Genomic DNA, 24,371 nt, shown 5'->3' with positions numbered 1-24,371 from the left:
GGGCTGTAGGAGCTTGACTGCTGACAACTTTGTCAGCCCTGGCTTTTTGCCTGAGCTCCAGACTCCATAAATCCAATGGTCTACTTGACACGTTCACTTGAGTGTCTGCTAGGTATCACAAACTTAAAGGGACTAGAAGCTTCCTGATTCTGCACCTCCCCAAACCTGTTCCTCTGCCAGTCTTCCCGGTCAGTAACTAGACTCATCCTCTCCTCAGTAGGCCTCACCAAAACCCAGGAGTCCCCTGGAGTCCTCTCTTTCTCTAACCCTTCCATCTCACCCATCAGCAAGTCCTTTAAGCTCCGCCCTCTGCCCACTTCCTCACCTCCACAGCCATGACCAGCGTCTGAGCCACTGCATCTCGAGTACACTTGCAACAGCCTCCTTTGTTCTTGTTTCTACTTTTGTCCCCTAATCAATTCTCCAGCCAGCAACCAAAGCAATCTTTATAAAAAACAAACAGACAGTCACGCCCATGCCTAACCCTCCACCGGCTTCCTACAGCCTGGAGAATATAACCTGTGAGGCCATGGCCTCACTTGTCCCACTTCACCCTCCCTTGCATGCCCTTCTTTCTGTCCCCGAGCTTATCATGCCACGACTGTCTCCCTGCATCACGGCCTTTGCCCCTGTTGTTACCTCTGCCTGGACAGCTCCTTCCACAACCTTGTCACCCCTAGAGAGGCCTCTCCTGGTCACCTTATCTAAAACATTGTCTGCTGTGCGCTCTCCATCACGTTACCTGCAGCCAAAAATCTTACTGCGATGCTCTTTATTCCATCACTTTCTTTCTTTATGGCAAACACTATTACATAAGATGATCTCATATAGTTAACACTTTATAATATTCTTTAAATATATATTTATTTATAAAGATATATATTTATATTACATTTATATTATTATTACATTTGTTTATATTATAAATATACATTTATTTATAAAGACGTTCAGGGCTTTACTCAAATGTTACCACGTTGGTGAGGCCTCTCCCTGCCACCTCATCCAACATCTCACTCCCTCACCCGTCCTGTGGCTGCACTCTGCTTTGCCTTTGTTCTCCTGAGCACTCATCACTACAAGCATGTATATTTTACTTCTTTGTCTCACGTGTTGCCTTCGCCATTACAATGAAAATTCCACGTTTTGTAAATGGCTGCATCTGCAGCGCCTAGAACAGAGCCTGGCATACAGTGGCTTTCCATCAAACAATTTTTGAGTGAGTAACTTTACAATACCTTCCACTGTAATATAAGATCCACAAGGACAGAGACCTCAAGAGTGCTCATCAGGATAATCCCGGGGCCTAAAACACTATGTGGCACACGGTGGGTTTACGCAGCCATCAATGAATGTGGAAAAGCTTCATGAAATGAGGAGCCGGAAGATGGAGGAAGGCAGATAAGAAAGGAGATGGTGGGAGTGGGAGACGGGGAGAAGGTAGCTGGTAAGAAATAAGTCAGTCGAATGAAACTATAGAGAAAACAAAGTACATTCCACTTTATATTTTTAAAAAGTCTTTCCAAAGCATACTTGCAACCTCTAGTTATAAAGCTGAGGTTCTTAAAGCACTGAGAAGCCTAAAGTGAAAACTACGTAACGGGTCTAACTGGACTGAGACGTGAGGGTGATGGGAAACCAATGAGAAAAGCATCATTTCTTATTTTGTTTCTAAAACTAGAGAGAAGGTATATGGAGGGGGAGCAGAAAAATGTTACTGAGTTCACCAGTACACAATAGCAATAATTAATTTTCTTATTTAAAACAGTATTTCTTGCTTGAGTTTATGCAAATGCATGATAAATTGATTCTGTTTATAAGTTAGAAAGGAAAAAGAAAACGCAAATTGTGGGCGGTGAAAAATCCAATTACACAGAACATAAAGACATCACAAACAGTTTCCTAAGCAGAAGGGGTTTAGAATACCTGTGCCTTCCCGTATCTTGCCCGTGGACTCTGCGGGTATTTGCGAACTAGTTCTTCAAATGCATTCACTGCTTCCTCAATTTTTCCCTGTTAGGAAGAGGCATTCACATAAATACAACAAATTCGAATGTATAATGTTATTTAACATGGTTGTTTAATATTCACCAAGTAATTTTGTCAAAATTTCCTGGACTCCATTCTGAATTTAAAGACAATTTTAACTAAGATTTTAAAAAAATTAACTGTATTATGCCAAATATAAAACTAGAAATGAACATAAATATACTTTAGTTTTGAAAAGACAGAACCTGACAAATGGTATAGTATGAGACTTTGTTACAGAAACTGTATTTTCCCTCTATATGTACAGTTCCTTCATGCATTCTTAAAGAAAATATTCAGGTTTTAAGTTGGGGAAAAATACTGCTGGCAGCCAGAATGTCTTGGGGTCTGCAGTGAGAAGTCTGAAGCACCTGTTAAAACAGTAGGGAACGAACACGCAGGATGAGAGGGCCACCTGGCCATGATACCTGTCACCCTCTGAACCTGAGTTGATTTGACTAATCTAGTTGATGGGAGCCTCACTGCCTCTGTGTCATGTGACTCCTCGCAAAGCTCATATGGGCCCTTGAGAAGATGGGCCGAGTACCTTTGATAGGTCTTTGACCTCCACTGCATGAAAAGAAATAGAGGACACACAACAGGTAAGCTTGGTGAGGGTCTTGGCATGTGGGTGAGGAAACCTCTCCTCACCTCACTCCATCCAGCGCCATTCCACAGGGTGAAACAAATGCCTCCTGATTTCTATGGATGGCGGCAGGTCAAGGATATTGGGAACAATGGGATAGAGACAGATTTTCTGAGTTGAACTTTCCCAGACACTTCAGCTCCCCATAAATTGGTAAATCCATTCCTTCTACATGTAAATGCAAGCTCGCTGTGGTTTATATGTTTTGACCTTCACTGAGTGAGTTTTCATACAACAAAGTTTACCTCACAAATGTGGCCATGCAAAGCAAACAGTACAGCAGTACCCAAGTGTTATTTACACCTACTTCTGAAAGACTTGACTAAACAGAGAGGAGTCAGGCAGTATCCATATGAAAGTTCCTTGTAATCATTCCTATAGGTGCCCTCTCACATGCCCATAAGTGGTGCTGAGGGGCTGGTGGAAAATATATGCAGTATGCAGTGGTTACGAGTGCAGGCTCTGGAGCCATGGACTGGTCAGAGTCTGGGCTCTGCCACTTGGGAGGTATAGGACTTCTGGCAAGTTACTTAGGACTCTGCCTTAGGTGCCTTATCTATAAAATGCGGATAATGAGGGTACTTGACTACCTTATGGGGTTGCTGTGAAGGTTAAATCTGGTAATATACATACAGTGCTTGTAGACACAGAAAGCACAGAAAGCATCGAACAATGTTAGCTATTATTATTATTATTATTATTGTGGTGTGTGTATGGGATGTGTGTGCCAGCACAAGATAATGGCACCCATCCCAGATAAGTCTCTTATCCAACAGACAGGCAGTTTAATGCAAAAAGAACGGGGACTTGAATTGTGCCAGGAACACATTCTCTAAGTTATATTTATTGTCAGAAATAACTATATTGCTATTTAAAACATGCTGTCCCTCTCATAATGTTACGTTTTTAAAGACTTTATTGTTTTAGAACAGTTTTAGGTTCACAGAAAAATTGAGAGGAAAGTATAGTGATTTCCCATACTCCTCCTACTCCCACGGACGCACAGCCTCTCCTATAATCAACATCCTGCACCATGGTGGTACATTTGTTATAACTGATGAACCTCCACTGACACATCGTTATCACCCAAAGTCTGTAGTTTATCTGAGAGTTCACTCTTGGTGGTGTACATTCCATGGGTTTTGACAGATGTGTACTGACTGCACCACTGACTGTTATAATATCATACAGAGTAGTTTCACTGCCCTAAAAATCCTCTGTACTATGCCTAGTCATCTCTCCCCGAACCCTACACTCCTTGGCAACCACTGATCTTTTCACTGTCTCCATAGTTTTGCTTTTTCCAGAATGTCATACAGTTGGAATCATATAGTAAGTAGCCTTTTCAGATTGGCTTCTTTTCAGGTAATATGCACTTAAGGTTCCTCCATGTCTTTTCATGGCTTGAGAGCTCATTTCTTTATGGTCCTGAATAACATTTCATTGTCTACATGAATTAGTTTATTATCCACTCACCTACTGAAGGACACCTTGGTTGCTTCCAAGTTTTGGCAATAAAGAATAAAGCTACTATAAACATTCATGCGCAGGTTTTTGTGTGCACATGAATTTTTAACTCCTTTGGGTAAATACCACGGAGCAGGATTTCTGGATTGTATTGTAAGTGTATGTTTAGTTTTGTAAGAAACCACCAAACTATCTTCCAAAGTGGCTGGACTATTTTGCCTTCCCACCACCAATGTGTGAGTTCCTGTTACTCTATATCCTTGTCAGCATTTAGTGTTATCAGTGATCCAGATTTTGGCCATTCAAACAGGTATACAGTGGCACCTCATTGTTGTTTTAATCGCATTTCCCTGATAAAAAATGATGTGAGCATCTTTTCATATGCTTATTTGCCATCTGTATATCTTCTTTGGTGAGGTTGCTGTTAAGGTCTTTGACTCATTTTTTAATCAAGTTGCTTGCTTTCTTATTGTTGAATTTTAAGAGTTCTTCGTATACTTTGGATAACAGTTTGTTTTTAAAACCACTATTATATTTCTCCTGCTAAGGATTTTAAGGGATGAAGATTTCATGTTACATATTCTTCTGTGTGACTTTCTTCTAACTACTCTGTTTTAGTTTCCTGTGGCTGCCATAACAACTCAACACAAACTTGGTGGCTTAAAGCCACTGAAATGAATTCTTTTGCTGTTCTGGAGATCACAAGTCCACAGTCAGTTGCACTGGGCTGAAACCAAGGTGTCAGCAGGGCTGCCTTTCCTCTGCAGGCTTTAGGGGAGGATCTCTTCCCTGGTTCTTCCAGCTTCTGATGGCTATTAGCATTCCTTGGCTTGTGGCTGCATCACTCTAATCTCTGCCTCCAACTTCACCTCACCTTCCCCCCTGTGTGTATGTTTCTTCTCTTCTGTCTGTATAAAATCTCCATCTGCCTCTTTCTTACAAGGACACATTTGGGGCCTATGATGGTTAATTTTTGTGTCAAACTCAACTGGGTTACGGGATGCCCAGATGGTTGTTAAAACATTATTTCTAGGTATGTCCCTGAGGATGTCTCCAGAAGACAGTAGCATTTGAATCAGGAGACCAAATAAACAAGATCATCCTCAACACTGTGAGGGGGCATCATCCAATCCAGAGAGGCCCTGAATAGGACAAAAAGGAGGAGGAAAGGAAAACAGCCCCTCTTTGCTTGAGTTGAAACATCCATCTTCTCCTGCCCCCAGACATCAGCACTCCTGGTTCTCAGACTTCCAGACGCAGACAGAGACTTACACCATTGGCCCCAATTCTCAGGTCTGCAGACTCAAACTGAATGACACCACCAGCTTTTCCGGTTCCCCAGCTTGCAGATAGCAGAATGTGGGACTTTTTGGCTTCTATAACCATGTGAGTGAATTACTATAATAAATGTCTTTTAAATATCCTATTTGTTCTGTTTCTCTGGAAAACCTGACTATCACAGGGCCTACCAGGATAATCCAGGAAACTATGTCCTGCATAAGATCCTTCTCTTAATCACATCTGCAAAAGCTCTTTTCCCAAATAAGGTAAAGTTAACAGGTCCCGGGATTAGAACATGGATATCTTCTGGGGAAGCCATTTTCTAGCCTACCAGAGTCTGCCTTCTGCCCCCAATGATTCACATCTGTCTCACATGCAAAATACATTCACCCACTGTAACATTCCCCAAAGTCTGGACACATTACATCATCAGCTCAAGTTTAAAATCTCATCTAAATCTCATCAGCTCCAAAGTGGCAAATCTCGTCATCTAATTCAATTCATCTAAATCACCAATGGATTAGACTTTGGTTATAATCCATTCTGGAGTAAAATTCCTCTCCCTCTATGGACTTGTAAAACTAGAAAACAAGTTATCTGCTTCTAAAACACAATGGTGAAATAAGCATAGGATAACATTCATAGACATCTCTATTCCAAAAGGGAGAAAATGGAAGGAAGAAAGGAGTCACTGATTCCAAGCAATTTCAAAATGAACCCGGGCAAATTCCATTAGGTTTTAAGGTCTGTGCCCCGAGGCTCTGCCCTCTGGGTCACAGGCTCTGGCTATTGTGTCCTTGTCTCTGGATTCTGGGTCCAAGGCTCTGCACTTGGAGTTGTCTTTTGTTTCTATTGAAAGGATAGTGTGGGTTTTCAGTTGATTAGTTTTATCAGCCTGTAGAATTTTGGGAGTCTGTCAGCCTTTTTTCAGTTTGTCCTCTGTCTCTTTCAGTCCAAGGTGGCAGCAATTCTGCTGGTATAATATTCTCAAAAACTTTGTGGGCCTCTTGTGTATTTCACAGGGATTCACACCGTTAGACAAGAGTCATGTCCACAGACCCTTCCAGGATAATCTCATCTCTATTCCTGGCTTCTGATGAGATGGTTGAATGGAACTAAGAGTCACAGAATCTTTTCAGGAAAAGGATGTCCAGCCCCGTCCTTGGCCTCTCTCCAAAGTACACTTCCCTAACAGTGAATTTCCTAATTTTAGCATCTTTTGCAAACTGGATAGGCTAAGAAATTCCCAAATAATCATGTTCTGGTCTTTTTTTTTCCTTTACCATTCCTTCCTTATCTCTTTCCCCTCATATTTTACTATAAGCAGCAAAAAGAAACCAGGAAACACTTTCATCAAATTGCTTGGAAATCTCCCCGCTGAATATCCAAGTTCATCACTTACAAGTTTTTTTTCCACACGACTGTAAGATACAATTCAGGTAAGTTTTCTGATACTTGCAACAAGGACTGCCTTTCCTCCAGTCTTTAGTAACATGTTCTTCCTTCTGGGCCCTTGCCAGAAGTGCCTTTAATGTCTATATCTCTATCAACATTCCGTTCATAATGACATACGTATTCTCTAAGATGACAGAAGCTTTCTCTACTGTGCTGCTCACTTCCCCTGAGTCCTCACCAGAAGCAGATTTAATGTCCATGTTTCTACCAACAGTCTGCTTAAGGCAATCCAGGCTTTTGCTACCATGCACCTCAAAATTCTTCCAGGCTCTACTCCTTACCCAATTCCAAAGTCTTTCTGAATTTTTCCATATTTGCTAGAGCAGCACCCCACTGCCCAGTACCAAAATCTGCGTTAGTTTCCTATGACTGCTGTAACAAATTACCACAAACTCGGTGGCTTAAACCAACAGAAATCTAGTCTTTCACAGCTCTGGAGAACAAAGTCCGAAATCAGTTTCACCGGGCTGAAATCAAGACGTCAGCAGAGCTGTGCTGCCTCCAGTGGCTCTAGGGGCAAATCCTGTTTCTTGCCTCCTGACAGCATTTTTTGACTTGTGGATGCATCACTTCAATCTCCAATTCTATACACACATATTGCCTTCTCCTCTCCGTGTGTGCTTTCTCCTATTTTGTCTGTATCAAATTTCCCTTTGTCTCACTCTTCCAAGGAAACACGTTTTTCCATTTAGGGCCCAACTGGATAACCGAGGACAGTCTCACCGTCTCAAGATCTTTAACTTAATCATATCTGCAAAGACCCTTTCTCCAAATACCATAACATTTACAGGCATTAGGACATGGATATTTGGCGGGGTTGGGGGAGGGACCATTTTCAGCCTACCACATGCCTTACGCAACTTAAATTGCAAATGTTGAGGCTATTTTTGTGAAAATTATGCTAAATGCACCATTACCAGATTTAAAACACAGGAATGGCAGAGTTCATAACAAAATGCCTAAAGTATTTTGTTCCTGCTTGAGACTCCCTACTTAGTTGGCCATCAAGGCTATCAACATCAGGAATACTTTGGCTCCGTCTTAGGCATCCTTTGGATCCCCTTAAGACAGAGGCTGTGTGTCCTTCCTAAGGGACTGTCAGCCCTGTTCTCCCCTCAGCTGTCTGGCAATGTGAATGTGTTTGCCTTTAGTCTGGAAGAATTTCCCCTTCCCAGGTTATTACTAGAGAATATAGTCCCTAACACCATTGTGCAATTCTTATTAAAAAAACTCAACTGCAAGATGCAACGCTGGTGAAGAACTGCCTGAAAATCACTTGCTCTTCCACGTAGCTTATATTTTGTTCTAGGACCAAGACAGTTCACTGGACAGACATGGGCTTGGGCCCACTGCTTTGGCATGAGGCCAGTGGCTGCACTGAAGGACATTAGGACACAGCCCTGCAGAGGTATTGCAGAATCTGCTGGTGTGACATTAGGGAGGAGGTTCCGCAGTCCATCAGAGTACCCTTTATGAAGACCTACAGTGGGACGTTTCTCTCTGGACTTGGTGCAGAACAGCTATTCTCTTGGACACTATTCACCCTACAGTGACACGCTGCTCCCCTGGTGCTGCCTACAGGTTACTTCATGCCTAGCTCCGTTCAGAGTCTGCGTGGTGTGAACCTTCCTGTGCCGACATTACTCTGGCTTTATTAAATTTTCCTTCCTCTCTTTTTTCACTTATAATAAAATAATAATAAATGATTCCAACAAATAAATGAACATTTCAGTATAAAATTTCAAATCCTTTTTCTGAGGGTAAGAAAGAGTTTTAAACGATAAACATTATTTTTTAAAAATAGATGATTGAAATGTGATCTGATCTATATACTTTTGAAGGAAAAATAAAGCGGCCTCAGACTTTCACATAGCATAGTACTTGAAGCTAGGATGTGAACCTAGTCTGCACCTCCTCTGCCAAAGGTGTGCCTCAGCATGGGCCTCAGCTACTCCAGTGCATCCGCTGCATCACTTGAAAATGCCAGCTATAAAAAAACCCTAAAAGACTTAATTATGCTGACGATTCCCGGAATAATTCACTTCCCTGTTGTTTCAGAAGCAAGAATTGCCTTTGTGGCCACTTCTTCCTCCATTATTTACCCTGTTATAGATTCAGGGTGCTCTCTGAGGAAAGCATCATAATTTCTCCAAATAAGCAAGAATCAGAGAATACCCCATGGATTGTTCTAGCACTTTTATGTCCCACTGACTTATGTGCCCCTTGATAACTGAGCCCTTCTTTACTATTCATTATAAAATTACATAAAAATTCTATTGTAAAGCTGTTCATTTGTTCTTTATCCCAAAAGTCGCCTGTGAAATAGGCATCCCATACTTTCATATATGGCATTTAGTACTGAGAAAGTGGAGAAGGCCAAACAGGTGATAGAAAAAGAAATCCCGGCTTCGTCTCTATTAAGAAATGCAAATTTCCTACATTAGTAGATGGCTTCATTTTATAAAGCTAAACAAGGCAGACTCAGAAATCATTCCATATGGTTAATTTAGTGAACAACGACTTTGCTGCAATATTCTTTGGGGTTATTACATTTTTATTGGCTGGTAAAGAGCATAAGCCAACTTTGGCTTGGGAACCTGGTCTAATGATAGTTACAGAAGCCTTCATGCTCGCTGGGACATTTCCAATAAATGTGTGGGAAGCACATTCCTGTCCCACTTCAGTTCCTAACGTGGGTGTTCTTACTGTTTTTGCTGATTTACTTACAGTCCCCTCGTCCCTTTCTTTGCAGCCAATGTCTACTGAAAAAAAGCGTCTTACAGGAAAACTAATGAGCACTACACCAAGTATAAATTCAAGGACAGAGTAGAGAAGAAGAAATTTCCAGGAAAAACAAATAGACGACTGAGTGACGATGTCATTAAATACAGTATCATAAGTATTTGGCCCGAAAATTAGAGGGATATGACTGAATTAAGAGAACAAATAACTTTAATTCAGTGTCAATTCACTGTTTTCAAAAACTGTAATATCTAGAAACAAATGACAATATTACTAATGACAAAGCAAAACATAAAACAGTTACTCTGAAAACTGGAGGTGCATGAGGTTAACCCAAGTGAGAAGAATGTTAAACCTAACATCATTTCACCTAACATTAAATATCCTAAGAGTATTGGACTAACTTGTGTTTTCTTTTTGCATCGAGGTGCAATAAAATTAAAACCTCCATTTGCATGGTACTTAACAGTGTTGATGTTTTTTTAAAAGTCTCATTTGATCTCTACAAAAACCAAGAAGGAAGCAGGAAGAGTACTTATTAGCCTCATTTTTCCTTTTTTTTTTTCTGTTTTTGAGGAAGATCAGCCCTGAGCTAACTGCTGCCAATCCTCCTCTTTTTGCTGAGGAAGCCTGGCCCTGAGCTAACATCCGTGCCCATCTTCCTCTACTTTACATGTGGGACGCCTACCACAGCATGGCTTGCCAAGCGGTGCCATGTCCGCAGCCGGGATCCAAACCAGCAAACCCCAGGCCGCCGAAGCAGAACGTGTGTATTTAACCGCTGCACCACTGGGCTAGCCCTCTTTCTCTCATTTTTTAAATAACAATACTGAGGCTCAGACTGGCCAAGTGATTTGTCCAAAGCCACACAACTAGAATGTGATGGAAGTGGGCTGACTCCCAAGTCAGCTGGCCTGAAGGTAACTTCTATTTCCATTTGGCCATTACAGCTGCAATTCTTTTCATTTGATTCATTTCTCGTGGAATGCTGATGTGCCTGGGGAAAAACCCACTCCATTCAAAGGTTGTTTCTCTCACATTTTTTTTTTCAACAAATCAAGAGTAACGCCTGAGTTTAATTAACAACTAAACCATTGCACATTTTCTGCGCAAAACAAAAATATCAACCTACCCTTTTACGGAGTTTTTCTGCAGCATCAAGTTCAGCTTTAATAGTCTTATCAAATTTATTTAATAGTTTAGGCTTCTTTTTCTTAACTGAAAGAAAAAAGAGGTTTTTATTTTTTTATTGAGAAACAGCTATTAAGAATAGTCATTTATGAGTAGTGAGAAACCTAGCGTTGGTCCCAAACCTCTAACTACAGGAGCCAGCACACTCCCAGCTCACCTTCCCACCTCCTAACCCACATCCACTATGACACAGTCAGTAACTGCCAAGCCACAGGGAGACAGTGCAGCCCTCACTTATCCCCAAAAGTGTTCTTGGGAAACTGGATGGATGCTGGTATCCTGAAACTCTCAGAGATACTGGCCCAGTTTCTGGAGTGAAAATGGTAGGTACGATTCTAAACTCTTATGATCCACTTCTCGGCTAAGTCCAAAAGACTGCTTAAAATAGTTTTTGCATATATCTACAATGTTTCTAATCAGATAAAGATAAAAATGGGAAGCTACTCTCAAAAAAGTCAAGTAAACAGAATTTCTTAGCATAGCACTCAAGCCTCTTCCTTTGAATCCTGGACCTGCCATTCCAGCTGTATTCCATACTTCAGCCAAACTGGATTTCCCCATGTTCCCCAAATAAGCTTTGTGCCATTTCTGATGCTACTTTCTCCAAACAAAATGGCCTATTCCTTATCTTTGTCAGTTGAAAATATGCCCATCCTTCAACAACTAGCTCAAAACCACACTCCTTATAAAGTCTCCCCACATATCACTCACTCAAGTGCTCCGTTTTCCCTCTTCCTCTTCCCCCCCTAACCCCCCACCTGAACTGAAGTCCACAGCACCCTGCATATTTCTCTTTTATGGTCTAGTCCTTCTTCCATATGACTTTTACCATAATCTTTTGTGCACTTATTTTACTCCCTTTCCAAACCATAAGCTCCTGCAGAGTGGCAGCATGCCTTAGACGCCAACTGACTTGATTCATGCTTATTTAGCATGAAGTCACAGCCAGCAGGTGAGAGGGCGGGTCCTGCTGGTAGACACCCAGCGAAGCCTGTGGAGTGGATGGATATCAAGCGTTCCCTGGAAGCCCAGAGTAAATAATCCCATCTGAGGACCCAAGAGAGCGACAAGGGCAGGCCCTGGAAGGGTAAGTCAGATGTTCCTGATAGAGAAGAGGACTGGTGGTGGACAGGGGGAGGAGTAGGGGGGACAAGAGAAATGAGCACAGTCAGGAGAGAACTTTCTCAATGTTCTGACATTAAACCTACACATTCAGTTACTTTTGCTCTATCCTGTCATGAGCGAAGGAAGAGGGTCTCTCCTTCCCAAGGTTAACCCCCTCCACACGCACACCTGCCCTTTGCCTTCTGCCTCTCCTCTGAACGTCTCCTCATTCTCTTTCTGGCTTTCAGCCCCTATTGGCATTTAATACAGCTGACGTCTCTGTGTCTTAAAGCTGATCAACCAACCAACTAAGACCAACCAACTAACTAAGACCAAACTCAGCCTGCCCTCCTCCACTTGCCATCCTCTCTTCCCCTCCCCTCAGCCTGGCTCTCTCTCGACCCACGGAGCCCTGCCTCCCTCACCCCACATATGGGCTAAAGCAAGTGTTCTGGAAGGAAGGGGAGCTCAGTGGTTAAGAGTCACAGCAAGGTCTGAGTCCCAGCTCTGTCATGTCCAGGATCTGTGACCAAAGCTGGTACTAAACTTTTCTGACTCCCACTTCCCTAATCTATTAAATGAATGTACTGTTTTTGAGAACTAAATCGATATCGTATGTGGGCAAACAGCACAGTGCCTGGCATATACTAACTGGTCTGTACCTGAGAGCTAATAATGCCTATGGCCTCCTCTGCAGGGCCTTTTCTTCCTATCCTCCCTGCCCCCTTTGCAGCAGCTGACACAGCTCACTCCTCCCTGAAATGCTCCTCTCCTTGACTTCCGCATGGCCATCTTTCCCGGTTTTCCTCCTTATTCTCTGGCCTCTCCATTTCCTCCCCATCTCCTCTGTGGCTCCTGTCCTCTGCTGATCCCTGAGATGTTGTGCTCCTTAGTGCCAGTCTTCAGCCCTCTAAAGAGCTTTAACTGTTAATTTTCCAACTGAGCTACAAATTAACTAGTTAATTTTCCATGTGTTACAAAAATCATAAATCTAAAGTGCCTACAATTTATGGCACAGATACCTCAAGCTCAGTAGATGAGATACGTAATTCACTATTGCTCACAGATCTATTCTTTCTCATATTTACCCTATTTTAGAAGATGGAGCCATACTCATCTGGTTGTGCAAATCACAAACTCCGTTGGAAAAGGCCAGTAAAACAGGGCAAAGAAAGAACATGTGGAATTATGCAAATGAAGACCGAGCAGAATCGCTACTATTTTTTTAGCGCTCACTCTGTGCCAGTCTCCTTCTAGTCTCTCAACCTCCTGGATACAGGGAATTTAACCTCACAGATGTGGTGATGAGGTTCCAAAAAGGTCAGTCTCTTGACAAGTCCCCTCTCTTGTCCACACAGGAGGAAGGGGGCACTTATTTCCCACTCATACGGTTTCCAAAAGGAGTGAAGTTTCCTAGAAACCCTTAGCCTCTTGCCTCTCCCCACAGGGGAGGTGGTGTGACTTCTCTGATTACTGAGTTAGGGGAAGGGACAAGGTGCTGTAGCTCACTTGCACTCCTTTTCTTCCTCCGAAGAGCATGCATCCTGCGCTGAGCTGATCACACATCCTACAGGGAGGGGTTGCACTTGGGGGACCCAGGGCTGTTCCCCGCCACCTAGCGTGGGTGGGAATATCTAATTCTGGAGTTCAGTATTAAGACACCTATTCTTCCTGCTCATCCAAGCCTCACCCTTCAATGCAGCTCTATCAGTAAGCACGTGGGTCCTTTAATCACCTTTCCTTTATTTCATTCCTTGTGCCTCTTTGTTAATTGCTATGCTCCTTTATTTGTTTATTCCACCTTCCTCTTCTCCCCTCTCCAAACCCTCAGGCCCTCTTTGCTTGAAAGAAATAAATGTCTAAAGCAGAGAGTGAAAAAAATTGTAATGGGCATTTTCAACTGTGTGTCATCACGTGTTAGCAGACATGCTGAGGATACGGAAAATGAATTGACATTTGACTGAGTTGTTGATTTACAGTGGTGGGAGCTAGTGTCTTGTCATCTCAGCACTGACTTATGCCTCTCAATTGCTCATTTTGATTTTGGGGAAGTGTCTGTCAGCAGATTGCCAGTGGGACCAGGCAAGCCTGCAGTGTCCTGAGTAGAGGGTTTTACTGCTGGCATCATCAGTTTCCGCAAACATGTCTCCCATGTTATACAGTTAAAGTTAACATGAGATTTATTTAGAAGAAAAAGAAACTATTGGCAGTTCAAGACGTCCACAATAGTCAACAGTAAAATAATGTTGGTTAAACAGCCATACTGTATGTGTCTTAGTGTCAAAATATTTCAATATCATTATGAAAAAGAGACAAAATATTTAAAATCTCATAGCATCCATTACCAAGAAATTACTTGGTTCCATCTTTCACATATCTTCTATTTAATAGCTCCCAACTATTGCTGCTCTCTTTGAAATTCAAGTTTTGTTCTATCATGCCTATTTTTATTTTTAAGTGTAGAAAAAATGTGAAGCAATTTTCCCAATTGTTAGAAAAACAGATCTCTTCCTTCCTGTTCTGGGAGGCACATTGCCTAGCTGCAGAAACAGTGGGCTAATGACTGGACCAGGTTGAATGCTCTCAGGCTCCTTTGGGCCTCAGTTTTTTCAACTACACATGAGTGACATAGGCTGGTTCTCTTAAGGTCTCTTTGAACGCGAAAATCCTGTGCTTCTAATTTTCAGTTGACCTAAATCATGTTAATAATCTTTCAAGGCAAACCTAGAAGGTACTGGAATGAATTGTTAATTTTGTTGAATATGGATTTTTAATAATGGTTTAGGAGGAAGCTGCCTATGCTATATTAAACTTTGTATATATTTTGTAATCACTGCCATTACAAGTATTTTACCCTTTGCCAAAACCACAAAGAAGGAAGAAAAGCGACCAGGTATATTTCAAACCCTTAGTTCTCTTGCTATGCCACGGTTGAAACATTAAGAGCAAATAAAATGGGAAAAAAGGAAAATAAAAGAATAATTAATGGCATAAGAAAAGCACTAATGATGCACACTTAGATTATATAAAAATAAATGTTGACTCTCTTTCATTTCCACTTAGTCCATCGAAGATGTTTTTATATTATGCCTTATGGGGAAAAGTTGGACACCAATACAAATAGACACAAAATTTTTGCATCACTCTATGCTCTAGACCCATTCCATTGACAAGTGACAAAAACGGCAGTGTCTGCCACAAGGTAGGAAGGAAAGCACCAATCTCCTAATCAGTCTCCCCACTTCCCGTCTGTCCCCATGCTCTAGACTGTCCTGAGGCTCTTTCTGAAACACCATCTGTCCATGTCTCCCACTGCTTAAAATACACCCATGGATCCCCCCGGCATACAAAATAAAAACTAAATTCCTTAGAATGCCATCCTATCAATCTTGCTCCTAGTTATCTACCCAAGAGAAATGAAAACAGACAACCACACAAAGATTTGTATGTGCATATTCACTATAGCACTGATCACAACAGCCAAAAAGTAGAAAAAACCCTAACGCCCATCACCTGGTGAATGGACCCACAATTTGTGGTACAGCAATACAATGGAGCACTACTCAGCCATAGTACAAAGAATGCAACAACACAGATACCTCTCAAATGCATTATGTTAAGTGAAAGAGGCCAAATTCAAAAGGCTACTGACTGGATGGTTCCCTTTATGTGGCATTTTGGAAAAAGAAAAACTGTAGGGAAAGGAAACAGATAAGTGGTTCCAGAGGATGGGGTAGGGAAAGGGATTGACTACAAAGGGTACAGGAGAATTTTGGGGTTACAAAGTTCTATATATTTATTGTGGTGAATAAACTGTATCTAGATGTCTTTGCATACGTCAAAAGTAACAACTGCATACTACAAAAGGTGAATTTCATCATATGTAAATTATACTTCAATATCTGAATTAACAAAGTCATAAGGAAGAGAGAAACCACATGATTCTCAGTGAAGACTCTTATTATAGGTATAACAGTATGAAAAGCATTTGGGTGTAAAAATGTCATACTTTTAAAGGAAAATTAAATCTGGTTTTGAGCTCCCTTCCCCACTACTGGGAGGTAATTCAAACTCAATCATGCTTAAGAGGCTCCTCCCTGCACAAAAAAAGAAAAAGGAAAAAAAAAAACAAGCCTTTCTAAATCTAACTAGGCCCTCGATGACATGTATGTATTTTCTTTATTTAATATCCCAGCTGCCTTTTCTGCTCCTGACTGCCCCTCTGCCTTACCATTCATTCCAAGCACATTATTCTTTCAACTACTCTTACACTACATCAAATCATTGCTGTTCTGCAGTGTGTGACTCCGTACACGGAGGAGAGAGCCTCAGGACTTTGGATTGAGACCAACTTTGTTCACTGGCTCATTCATTCATTCAACTATTTGCTAAAATGGGACTGTGTTCCAAGGATTGTGCTAGGTGCTAGGAATTCAACAGAACCTTCCTCGAGGAGGCTACAGTCTTACTGCCCAGAAAGATGTAAATGGGTAATTAACCCTTAGGGGAATGATATAAGTGTGGACCAGGAATGGTGCTAATCTAATTGGGAGGGGAGGGAAAGTGACAGCTGAAGTACACCCAGGTAGAGACAGAGGGAAGAGTATTTACTTTGTAATTCAATTACAATTGGGAACTTATACTGTCACCTTAGTTATTTTTCTTGGAAGTGAAAGGCTAAAAATCTCCTCCTGTTGGATGCTACAGTTTGGTGCCATCTATGTGAATGTTCTTATTATAGGAATTTTGGAAAGCTGAAGGTGGAGACATTGCTCAGGGATCCCAGGTACTGAGTTGCGTTCTCCCCACATCTGAGGTCATGGCCTTAGTGATGCTGAGCCTGCTTCATGAGCCAGGAGAGGCCCGGAGTGCATGTTCAGGGAGTATAAGTCTTGTTGAGAGACAACATACACCCCGACTATGACAGGGCAGTGGCATAGCAAGAATTGGGCTTTTGAAAACATAAGACAAAGTAGACAGCTGGGGCTCCCGCCCCCACCAGACAAGAGATCCTAGATGCCCATGAAACCAGACTGACGGTCATGGCATCTGCTCTTGCCCTGGGCTGTCATTTTGCTTTAGACACAATTTTGTCTGCCTAATTAAGGACATTAATTTAACTTTATTCTGAGAGCGAGGAGCAAGAGAGAACGAGAATTTCTCCCACTAACTCAAAAGCCACCTGAAATGCCTTATTTATTCAAGAAAATAACGTACACCTTCAGCTCTTTCACAGTTGAGTTTCCTTGAATCAGCTTTACTGCCTTTCACAAACGGGCCCCTAGTCTCTATTTTCATCTTCTGTTACCTACCTGTAGAGCATTTTATATCTCCTTTATACAGCCTCTCGATGGCATGAACTTCACACCTTTGTGACTTTCCTCATGGTGTTTCTTTCCTAGAAAACCCTTCCCTCTATTTCTATCAAAGAATACTCTGTATTTCAACTTTTTAAGACCTAATTTTAATGCCATTTCCTCTTTCAAGTCATGTAAGACATCTTCATGCAAAAAAAAAAAACCTTTCTCTTCTGTGCTCATATAACATTTTGTTTCTGGAAATAGAAAAGTTGTCAGGCTGTATTTAAGTTGGTTGTATATATAGTGTGCGCTCACTCACCCTCTATCTCTTCCTACTCCCCCTCCACCTCCTGGATTGTTAATTTTTGTGAGGAAAGAACTTTGTCTTACTCATAATTTATTTACAGCATCTAGCACATGGCCTGTCCTATAGATATTCCTCAACAAATGTTTCTGAACGTATGAATGCATGCAAGCATGAATGAATCAAGACATTCTAGAAGGGGAAAGGGCAATGTCAATTTATAACTTGGGCATATCAGCTGTTTCAACAGAAAATTATAAGCAACCAAGACAGAGAACAAACTGAGAGTAGCTCACTTTATAAAGAAGGTCTAATCCAAAAAACGTCAATGGATGACAATGGAGGAGACAGAGGAGGAAAATAAGAAACAAGGTATGTATGTGACAATTTCCACTGAAGATCTTATAGAGAAGACCGATAGTTATTTCATATGTCTTATTCCACTTAAGTTTTTGTAGTGTATTTAGCAATTTAGAACACAAATGGCAGAACACTACACACAATTAACCAGTAAGTTTTTGGGCTGCAAAGTTCAGGTAATTTTAGTAGAACATCACTAAGCAGCTCACTTTTATGTTCTGAGTCATTGCTTAATACCCTATCAAATTATTTGCTGATAATAACAGTTGACATTTATCAGTCACTTACTCTGCGACACATGTGTGACTCACCCAGTTTGCACAAATTGTAAACAGTAGGAGCCAAGACTGGAGCTTGGGGTTGTCTTGACTCCAATGTCTATGCTTTTGACCATTTTGCATTATCTCTGGCATCTGGCCCAGAAGTTAAGAAACTAGGATGTTCCTAAGGGCTTTGAGAGTGACGACAGAGTGGAATTAAGTGTAAGTATTGTGTTGAATAAAAGAAGTAGTTGAACTTTGCACTATTTGTCTCAAAGGATAAAGGTAGTTAAATAACCACAGTAATTTTCCTTCATTTTATATCTCAAAGACCCAGTGTTTACACATTACACAGAGACACTTGGCCTAGTAGGAAGATCCCACGATACGGTGTCTGGAGGCCAGGCTGTGAGCCTTGGTTCTGCCCTTCTTGGGCAACTTGCTTAATCTCACTTCCCTGAAATAGGGATAATATCCGACCCCCATCTATCAACCATAAAGGAACATAAAACATCATATCAATGTTAATCATGACTTCCATCTGTAATACCTAATTTTCACTTACTTTAAAACTTCTGCTCTTTAATTAAATGAGAGATGTGTATGACATCCCCTATTAGTAAATGTCTGGGGAATTATTCTTATTATTTTTTAAAGATACCTCATTTGCTCTACTGTCAAACATTTCCCTGGCAGAGATCTGGGGCAATTAATAACTTTGCCACATGCTACCTGCATCCAGCTCATACTTCCTGAGTCAACAGAGGCCTAGGGGGCAGAGGAGCCACAGTCTACTTCCCTGCTCCTCAAACCCTCTGTGTTTTCAAGCAGGACCCTGCTTTTGGTTCTAGGTATCCAAAGGTGGAATTTGATGAAAAATAATCTAAAAAGCAAAACAATTAAAGGGAAGGAAAAGTAAGACCGAAATAAGATGTTGAAGAAAAACGTGCTTTATATCTGAGACACAGCCTAAAGCTCAAATAGTCATGTAATTGCTTTATTGCAATATTATTCACATTAATTAACAGTTAACCCAAGACAGAGACCCCACTACATATTTTAATTTTCCTGTATTAGAATTGGAAGTTAATTTTACTTTTTTAAAAAAATCAATGATAATTTCAATATAAGGAAAAAAACCCCTAAATTTCTCTGGCAGTGAGATAAATCTCTAAATTAAGGGAAATGATTAAAAAGAAGGAAACAATAGAGCAAAACATTCAAGACTTCAAGAATCCAGTACTAGGCTTTTTGATGACATTCTATCTGCTGGGTACCAGGAAAGCAAGCCAGCACCTACCTACCAGTGCTCCTCCAAAGCACTAGGAGAAGATGTGGGGAGGAGCTCTCCGGTTCTTTTCTCTTTCATTTAAAAGTGGGAATCATGCAAGGTATTCTACTGCTATGCTTCACATGGGGGTCTGAAATAAATCTGCTATCATATCAAGAGAGAGCCATGTTACTCGTTGTTGAGAAACCCAATCAACTACTGTTGATATTGAAGTGCTACTGGCAGGAGTCTTTGTATTATCACTGTGAGAAAGGAAAATTAATGGGTTTGATGCAAAAAGATCCCTTTCTGAGGCTAATTCCCCTACTACTATCTACCTTGTAGGTGCACAGTACTGGGAGAAGAGGTCAATCTGGGCAACTCTGGGGAGATTCTCCTACCTGCCAGCCTTTACTGCAGACTGGCGGGAAGAGGGGTGGTAAGCTCTCTCCTTGCCTCCTACAGCTAAGGAATAATGGACTTTGTTCTCCTCATAATTAAATATCAACTACATACCAGCAGGAGTTCAATATTCAAAGCTTAAACCGAAGAGTTAACACAAATATTTTTCAGCTGAGAGACACTAATAATACAACACAGTAAACATTATATAAAGGGCAATTGTTTTCATCTGCCCCTTCTATTGAAATAATGTGGGATTCAGCTGGGAGCATTCAGTGGAGCCAGTAAGTATTCCAGTTTATTAAATGTAGTCCGCTGTGTCCCCATAGGGTTGTTTTAATAAATTATACATCACTCCCCTTCTAGAGTAATAATCCTTTAACAGATGTGACCCCATATGTTAAATTAGAAATTTCAGAGACGCTAAGCGATGTGTTTTCTATACATAACAGAAACCCCTTCACTGCCAGGGCAATCCACAGGCTTAACAACAGCTGCTCCAGACATTATGAATTTCACCTCCATGTGTACTCTTCCATGAGACAATAGCCACCTTGCTCAAGTTTTATTTTAGATACAATTCTAACAGTCTCGGTCTTCTGGTTCCCTAGGCCTTATTACAAGTAACAAATTAAAGAGAGTGAGGGTTGCTTGAATCAGACATATACTCAGCAACAAGAAGTCAAAGCTGACAGACTGAAGTAAAAAGATAGAAAAATCACTAGAAATGAACCCAGCTCAAAGAGCACTGCAATATGGGCGAAACTGTGAAGAGGGAAACAATGCTCTGCACTTCAACAGCCCAAAAGGGACCACTGCACAAGAAGCGATATTCATTAAAATGGGCATTACAGCCTCCAGTCACCACGGAAAGTTAAATTATGTATAGCACACAATTTAAAAAGGCGGAGATGAATAAAAAGTTTTTAAGAAAAGTATCTACCAAATTTTGTTAATTTTGTTTAAATGGTGCTTAAGGGTATTTAAAGTCATCTTTAAATATGTTTCCATAAAATACTGATTTCCCAGTAGTGTCAAAGAAAACAATAATTTCCAAGCCTGGCTGTACATCAGTATCACCAGGGGAACCTGAAACAAAACACATCCCCAAGCACCATCAAGAATGTGTCACAGGGATTGGGGGTGCGGGGGAGAGTATGGGGGCAGGGAGACAAGAACCTATACTAAAAAAAATAGGTACAGGTAATTCTGCTCTGCAGCATCTCAGATATATCTAAAGATTAGTATATATTATATGAGTAAATAATTTAGTATTTGTAAGCTTAGCTTCTAATGCTACCTTATTTTTTTAGTTGATTGTTCAGATGTCAACAGGGGTCTGTATGTTTGATTGGTGTTCGCTGGCATTGATATTGGCTGGTTTTGATTATTACATCTTTCAAGACAGAAGTTATATCTGATTGATACTTTTTTAGACATCATCTGAGATTTCACCAAACACAAGTGGATATCTTTAAATATAACTTGATCATTGCAATGAGACAAATCCCAAGAGTGCCTTTAGAGTTTCTCCCTGTGTGATGAAAATGAAAATCTCATATTACAGAATTTATTAATCTTGGTTTGTAGGATAAGATGTCCACAAACTTTCAATAAGCCCACTCAACTGTAAAGATCTGGATATCCGGGAGATGAAAAATAGTTGAGTTTACTTGGGCAATAGCAGAATGATAGTGACAGACCTGATATTTTTGTTTGTGTATTTTTGTTTTGTTTTGTTTTTGTGAGGAAGACTGGCCCTGAGCTAATATCTGTTGCCAATTTCCCTCCTTTTTCTTGAGGAAGATTGTCGCTGAGCTAATATCTATGCCAGTCTTCCACTATTTTATGTGGGATGCCATCACAGTGGGGCTTGATGATCAGTGCTAGGTCCCTGCCTGGGATCCGAACCTGCAAACCTCAGGCACCGAACTGGAGTGCACAAACTTAACCATTATGCCACCAGGCCAGCCCCCAGATCTGATGTTTTAACAAATAGAAAATACATGTTTAAATGACGAGATTTTCATTACAGACATACGTAAGTATGGATCAGTAACAGAGAAATAAACCTATAATTCAATAATTGAAAAATAAATCCATTACCTTACTGAAATAGATGTAGTGGAATTAACAATAGAAAAGGGGATGCTTTCTTCTAATACTAAGGTTGACAGCATACTTTAAAAACAAAGTCAAACTGCTAAATATTTCCATATGATATATGAAACAATGGTTTGCAAGACACTGTACATCAAATAATGAAGGGCAGTGACCCCTGAGAGACAGGAATCAAATTTTTAAAACCAATGATAAAAAGAAAACTCTAAATGTAGACACAGAGAATAGACATGTTACATACAAGGAAATAAAAATAAGGATGATAGATTTCTAGTTAGAAAAAAACAGAAGGGAGAACAGAATGGAGCAATAGCTATAAAGTACTGACAGAAAAAAACATCAACTGAGAATTCAATACCCAGCAAAAATATCTCTCAAAACAAAAGAGAAATAAAGGCTTTTTCAGACATACAAAAGCTGAAGGAATTCACCACCAACTGGCCTGCACTACAAGATACACTAAATGATATCGTTCAGGCAAAAGGAAATGATAACAGTTGGGAATATCGATCTACCCAAAAAAATGAAAGGACTGGAAATGGAAACTACATAGGTTAACACATGTTTTCTTTCTTACTATTTAAAACTCTTTAAAAGATAATGGTTTTAAATAAAACAATTACTTAAACAGAAATAACAATGTAACATAGGCTTTAAAGCATATGTAAAAGTAAGATGCATGACAACAGCACAGAGTTGGAGGGCAGAAGGGGAAGCATATTATTATAAGGTTGTAATAAATATGACACAAATACAGCAGACGTGAAGTAGTATAGCATCATTTGACGGAAAACTGTAATAAATTAAGGATGTATGCTATCAACTCTAAAGCAATCTCTAAAGTAACACAGCAAAGAATTATAGCTAATAGCCCAACAAAGGAGATAAAATGGAATCATAAAAATTATCCAGTTACTCCAAAAGAAGTCAGAGAAAGAGAAAAACTGGAACAAAGAAGGGATCTGACAATAGAAAACATACAGCAAGATGAGAGGATTAAACCTAATCATATCAATAATCACATTAAATATAAATATCCCAATTAAAAGGCAAAGAATTTCATCTTGGATGAAAAAGCAAGACCCAACTATATGCTGACTACAAAAAATGCACTTCAGGGGCTGGCCCCGTGGCCGAGTGGTTAAGTTCGTGCGCTCCGCTGCAGGCGGCCCAGTGTTTCCTTGGTTCGAATCCTGGGCGCGGACATGGCACTGCTCATCAAACCACGCTGAGGCAGCGTCCCACATGCCACAACTAGAAGGACCCACAACAAAGAATATACAACTATGTACCGGGGGGCTTTGGGGAGAAAAAGGAAAAAATAAAATCTTTTAAAAAAAAAAAAATGCACTTCAAATAGAAAGACACAAATAAGTTAAAAGCGAATGGGAGGAAGATGGCATGCCATTCTAGTAATATAAAAAATATCAAAACAAAGCTGGAGTGCCTATATTATTGTTAGAGTAGATTTCAGTCCAAAAAATATCATCAGTGGTAAAAAAAAAGAAAAAAAGGTCATTTCATACGACAAAGGTATCAATTCATTAAGAGAAAGGTGCAAAGGTAATTCACTGGGGAAAAAAATCTTTTCAGCAAATTCTGCTGGAATAATTGGATATCCATATTTTTAAAATGAATTGCCATCTATACCATTACCATATACAAAAATTAACTCAAAATGGAACAGAAACCCAAATATAAAAGCTAAGACCATAATACTTCTAGAAAAATCCTAAGAGAAAATCTTTGTGACATTGGGTTAGACAAAGATCTCTTAGGCATGACTCCAAAAGTACCATCCATAAAATAACAAATTCATAAATTAGACTTCATTAAAATTAAAAATATCTTCAAAAGCTACTCTTAAGGAAATGAAAAGATAAGCCAGAGTCTGGAAGAAAATATTTGCAAGTCATATATCTGATAAAAGTGTTATAAAAATAATATACATAGAACTCTCAAAACTCAAAGAATAAAAAAAAAAATCCAATAAAAAAATGGGCAAAAGATTTGAACACTTCACCAAAGAAGAGATAAGAATGATAACTAAGTTCATGAAAAGAGCTTCAACAGGATTTCTCACTAGGGAAAGGCAAATTAAAACCAAAATGAGATACCACTACACACTTATTAGAATGGCTAAAATTAAAGATTTACCATACTAAGTATTGGTAAAAATGTGGAAGAATTGAAATTTTTCTACACTGCTGGTGAGAATGTAATATCAAGTTGTAAATCCATTTTGGAAAACAGTTCCAGAATTTCTTAAGTTAAACGTACAACTACCATATGATCTAACCACCCCACTTCCAGGTACTTCCTCAAGGGAAATGAAAGCGTGTGTCCACACAATGCCTTCAACATAAATCTTACCAGTGGATTTATTTCTAATAGCAGAAAACTGGAAACAACCCAAACTATTACATCAGTAAAACGGATA

The 24,371-nt window shown here is 40.2% G+C and overlaps 1 protein-coding gene across 13 annotated transcripts in view; it reads right to left on the bottom strand.

Moving 5' to 3' along the window:
• The window catches only part of ASPH (aspartate beta-hydroxylase), a 208,930-nt gene that overhangs the window by 64,840 nt on the left and 119,719 nt on the right, over nucleotides 1-24,371 (bottom strand). For all 13 annotated transcript variants that reach the window (XM_070221499.1, XM_023648544.2, XM_070221503.1 and 10 more), the window contains 2 exons: nucleotides 10,752-10,837; nucleotides 1,927-2,013 (listed from right to left, as the gene is read on the bottom strand). In XM_070221499.1, coding sequence (XP_070077600.1) covers nucleotides 1,927-2,013; nucleotides 10,752-10,837 — 173 coding nt within the window. The remainder of the gene's footprint in view (nucleotides 1-1,926; nucleotides 2,014-10,751; nucleotides 10,838-24,371) is intronic.

Source organism: Equus caballus, chromosome 9 (genome assembly GCF_041296265.1).
Source record: "Equus caballus isolate H_3958 breed thoroughbred chromosome 9, TB-T2T, whole genome shotgun sequence".
NCBI classification, from domain to species: domain Eukaryota; kingdom Metazoa; phylum Chordata; class Mammalia; order Perissodactyla; family Equidae; genus Equus; species Equus caballus.
The sequence above is the reverse complement of the archived record's forward strand: the minus strand, read 5'-3'. Positions and strand labels throughout refer to the sequence as shown.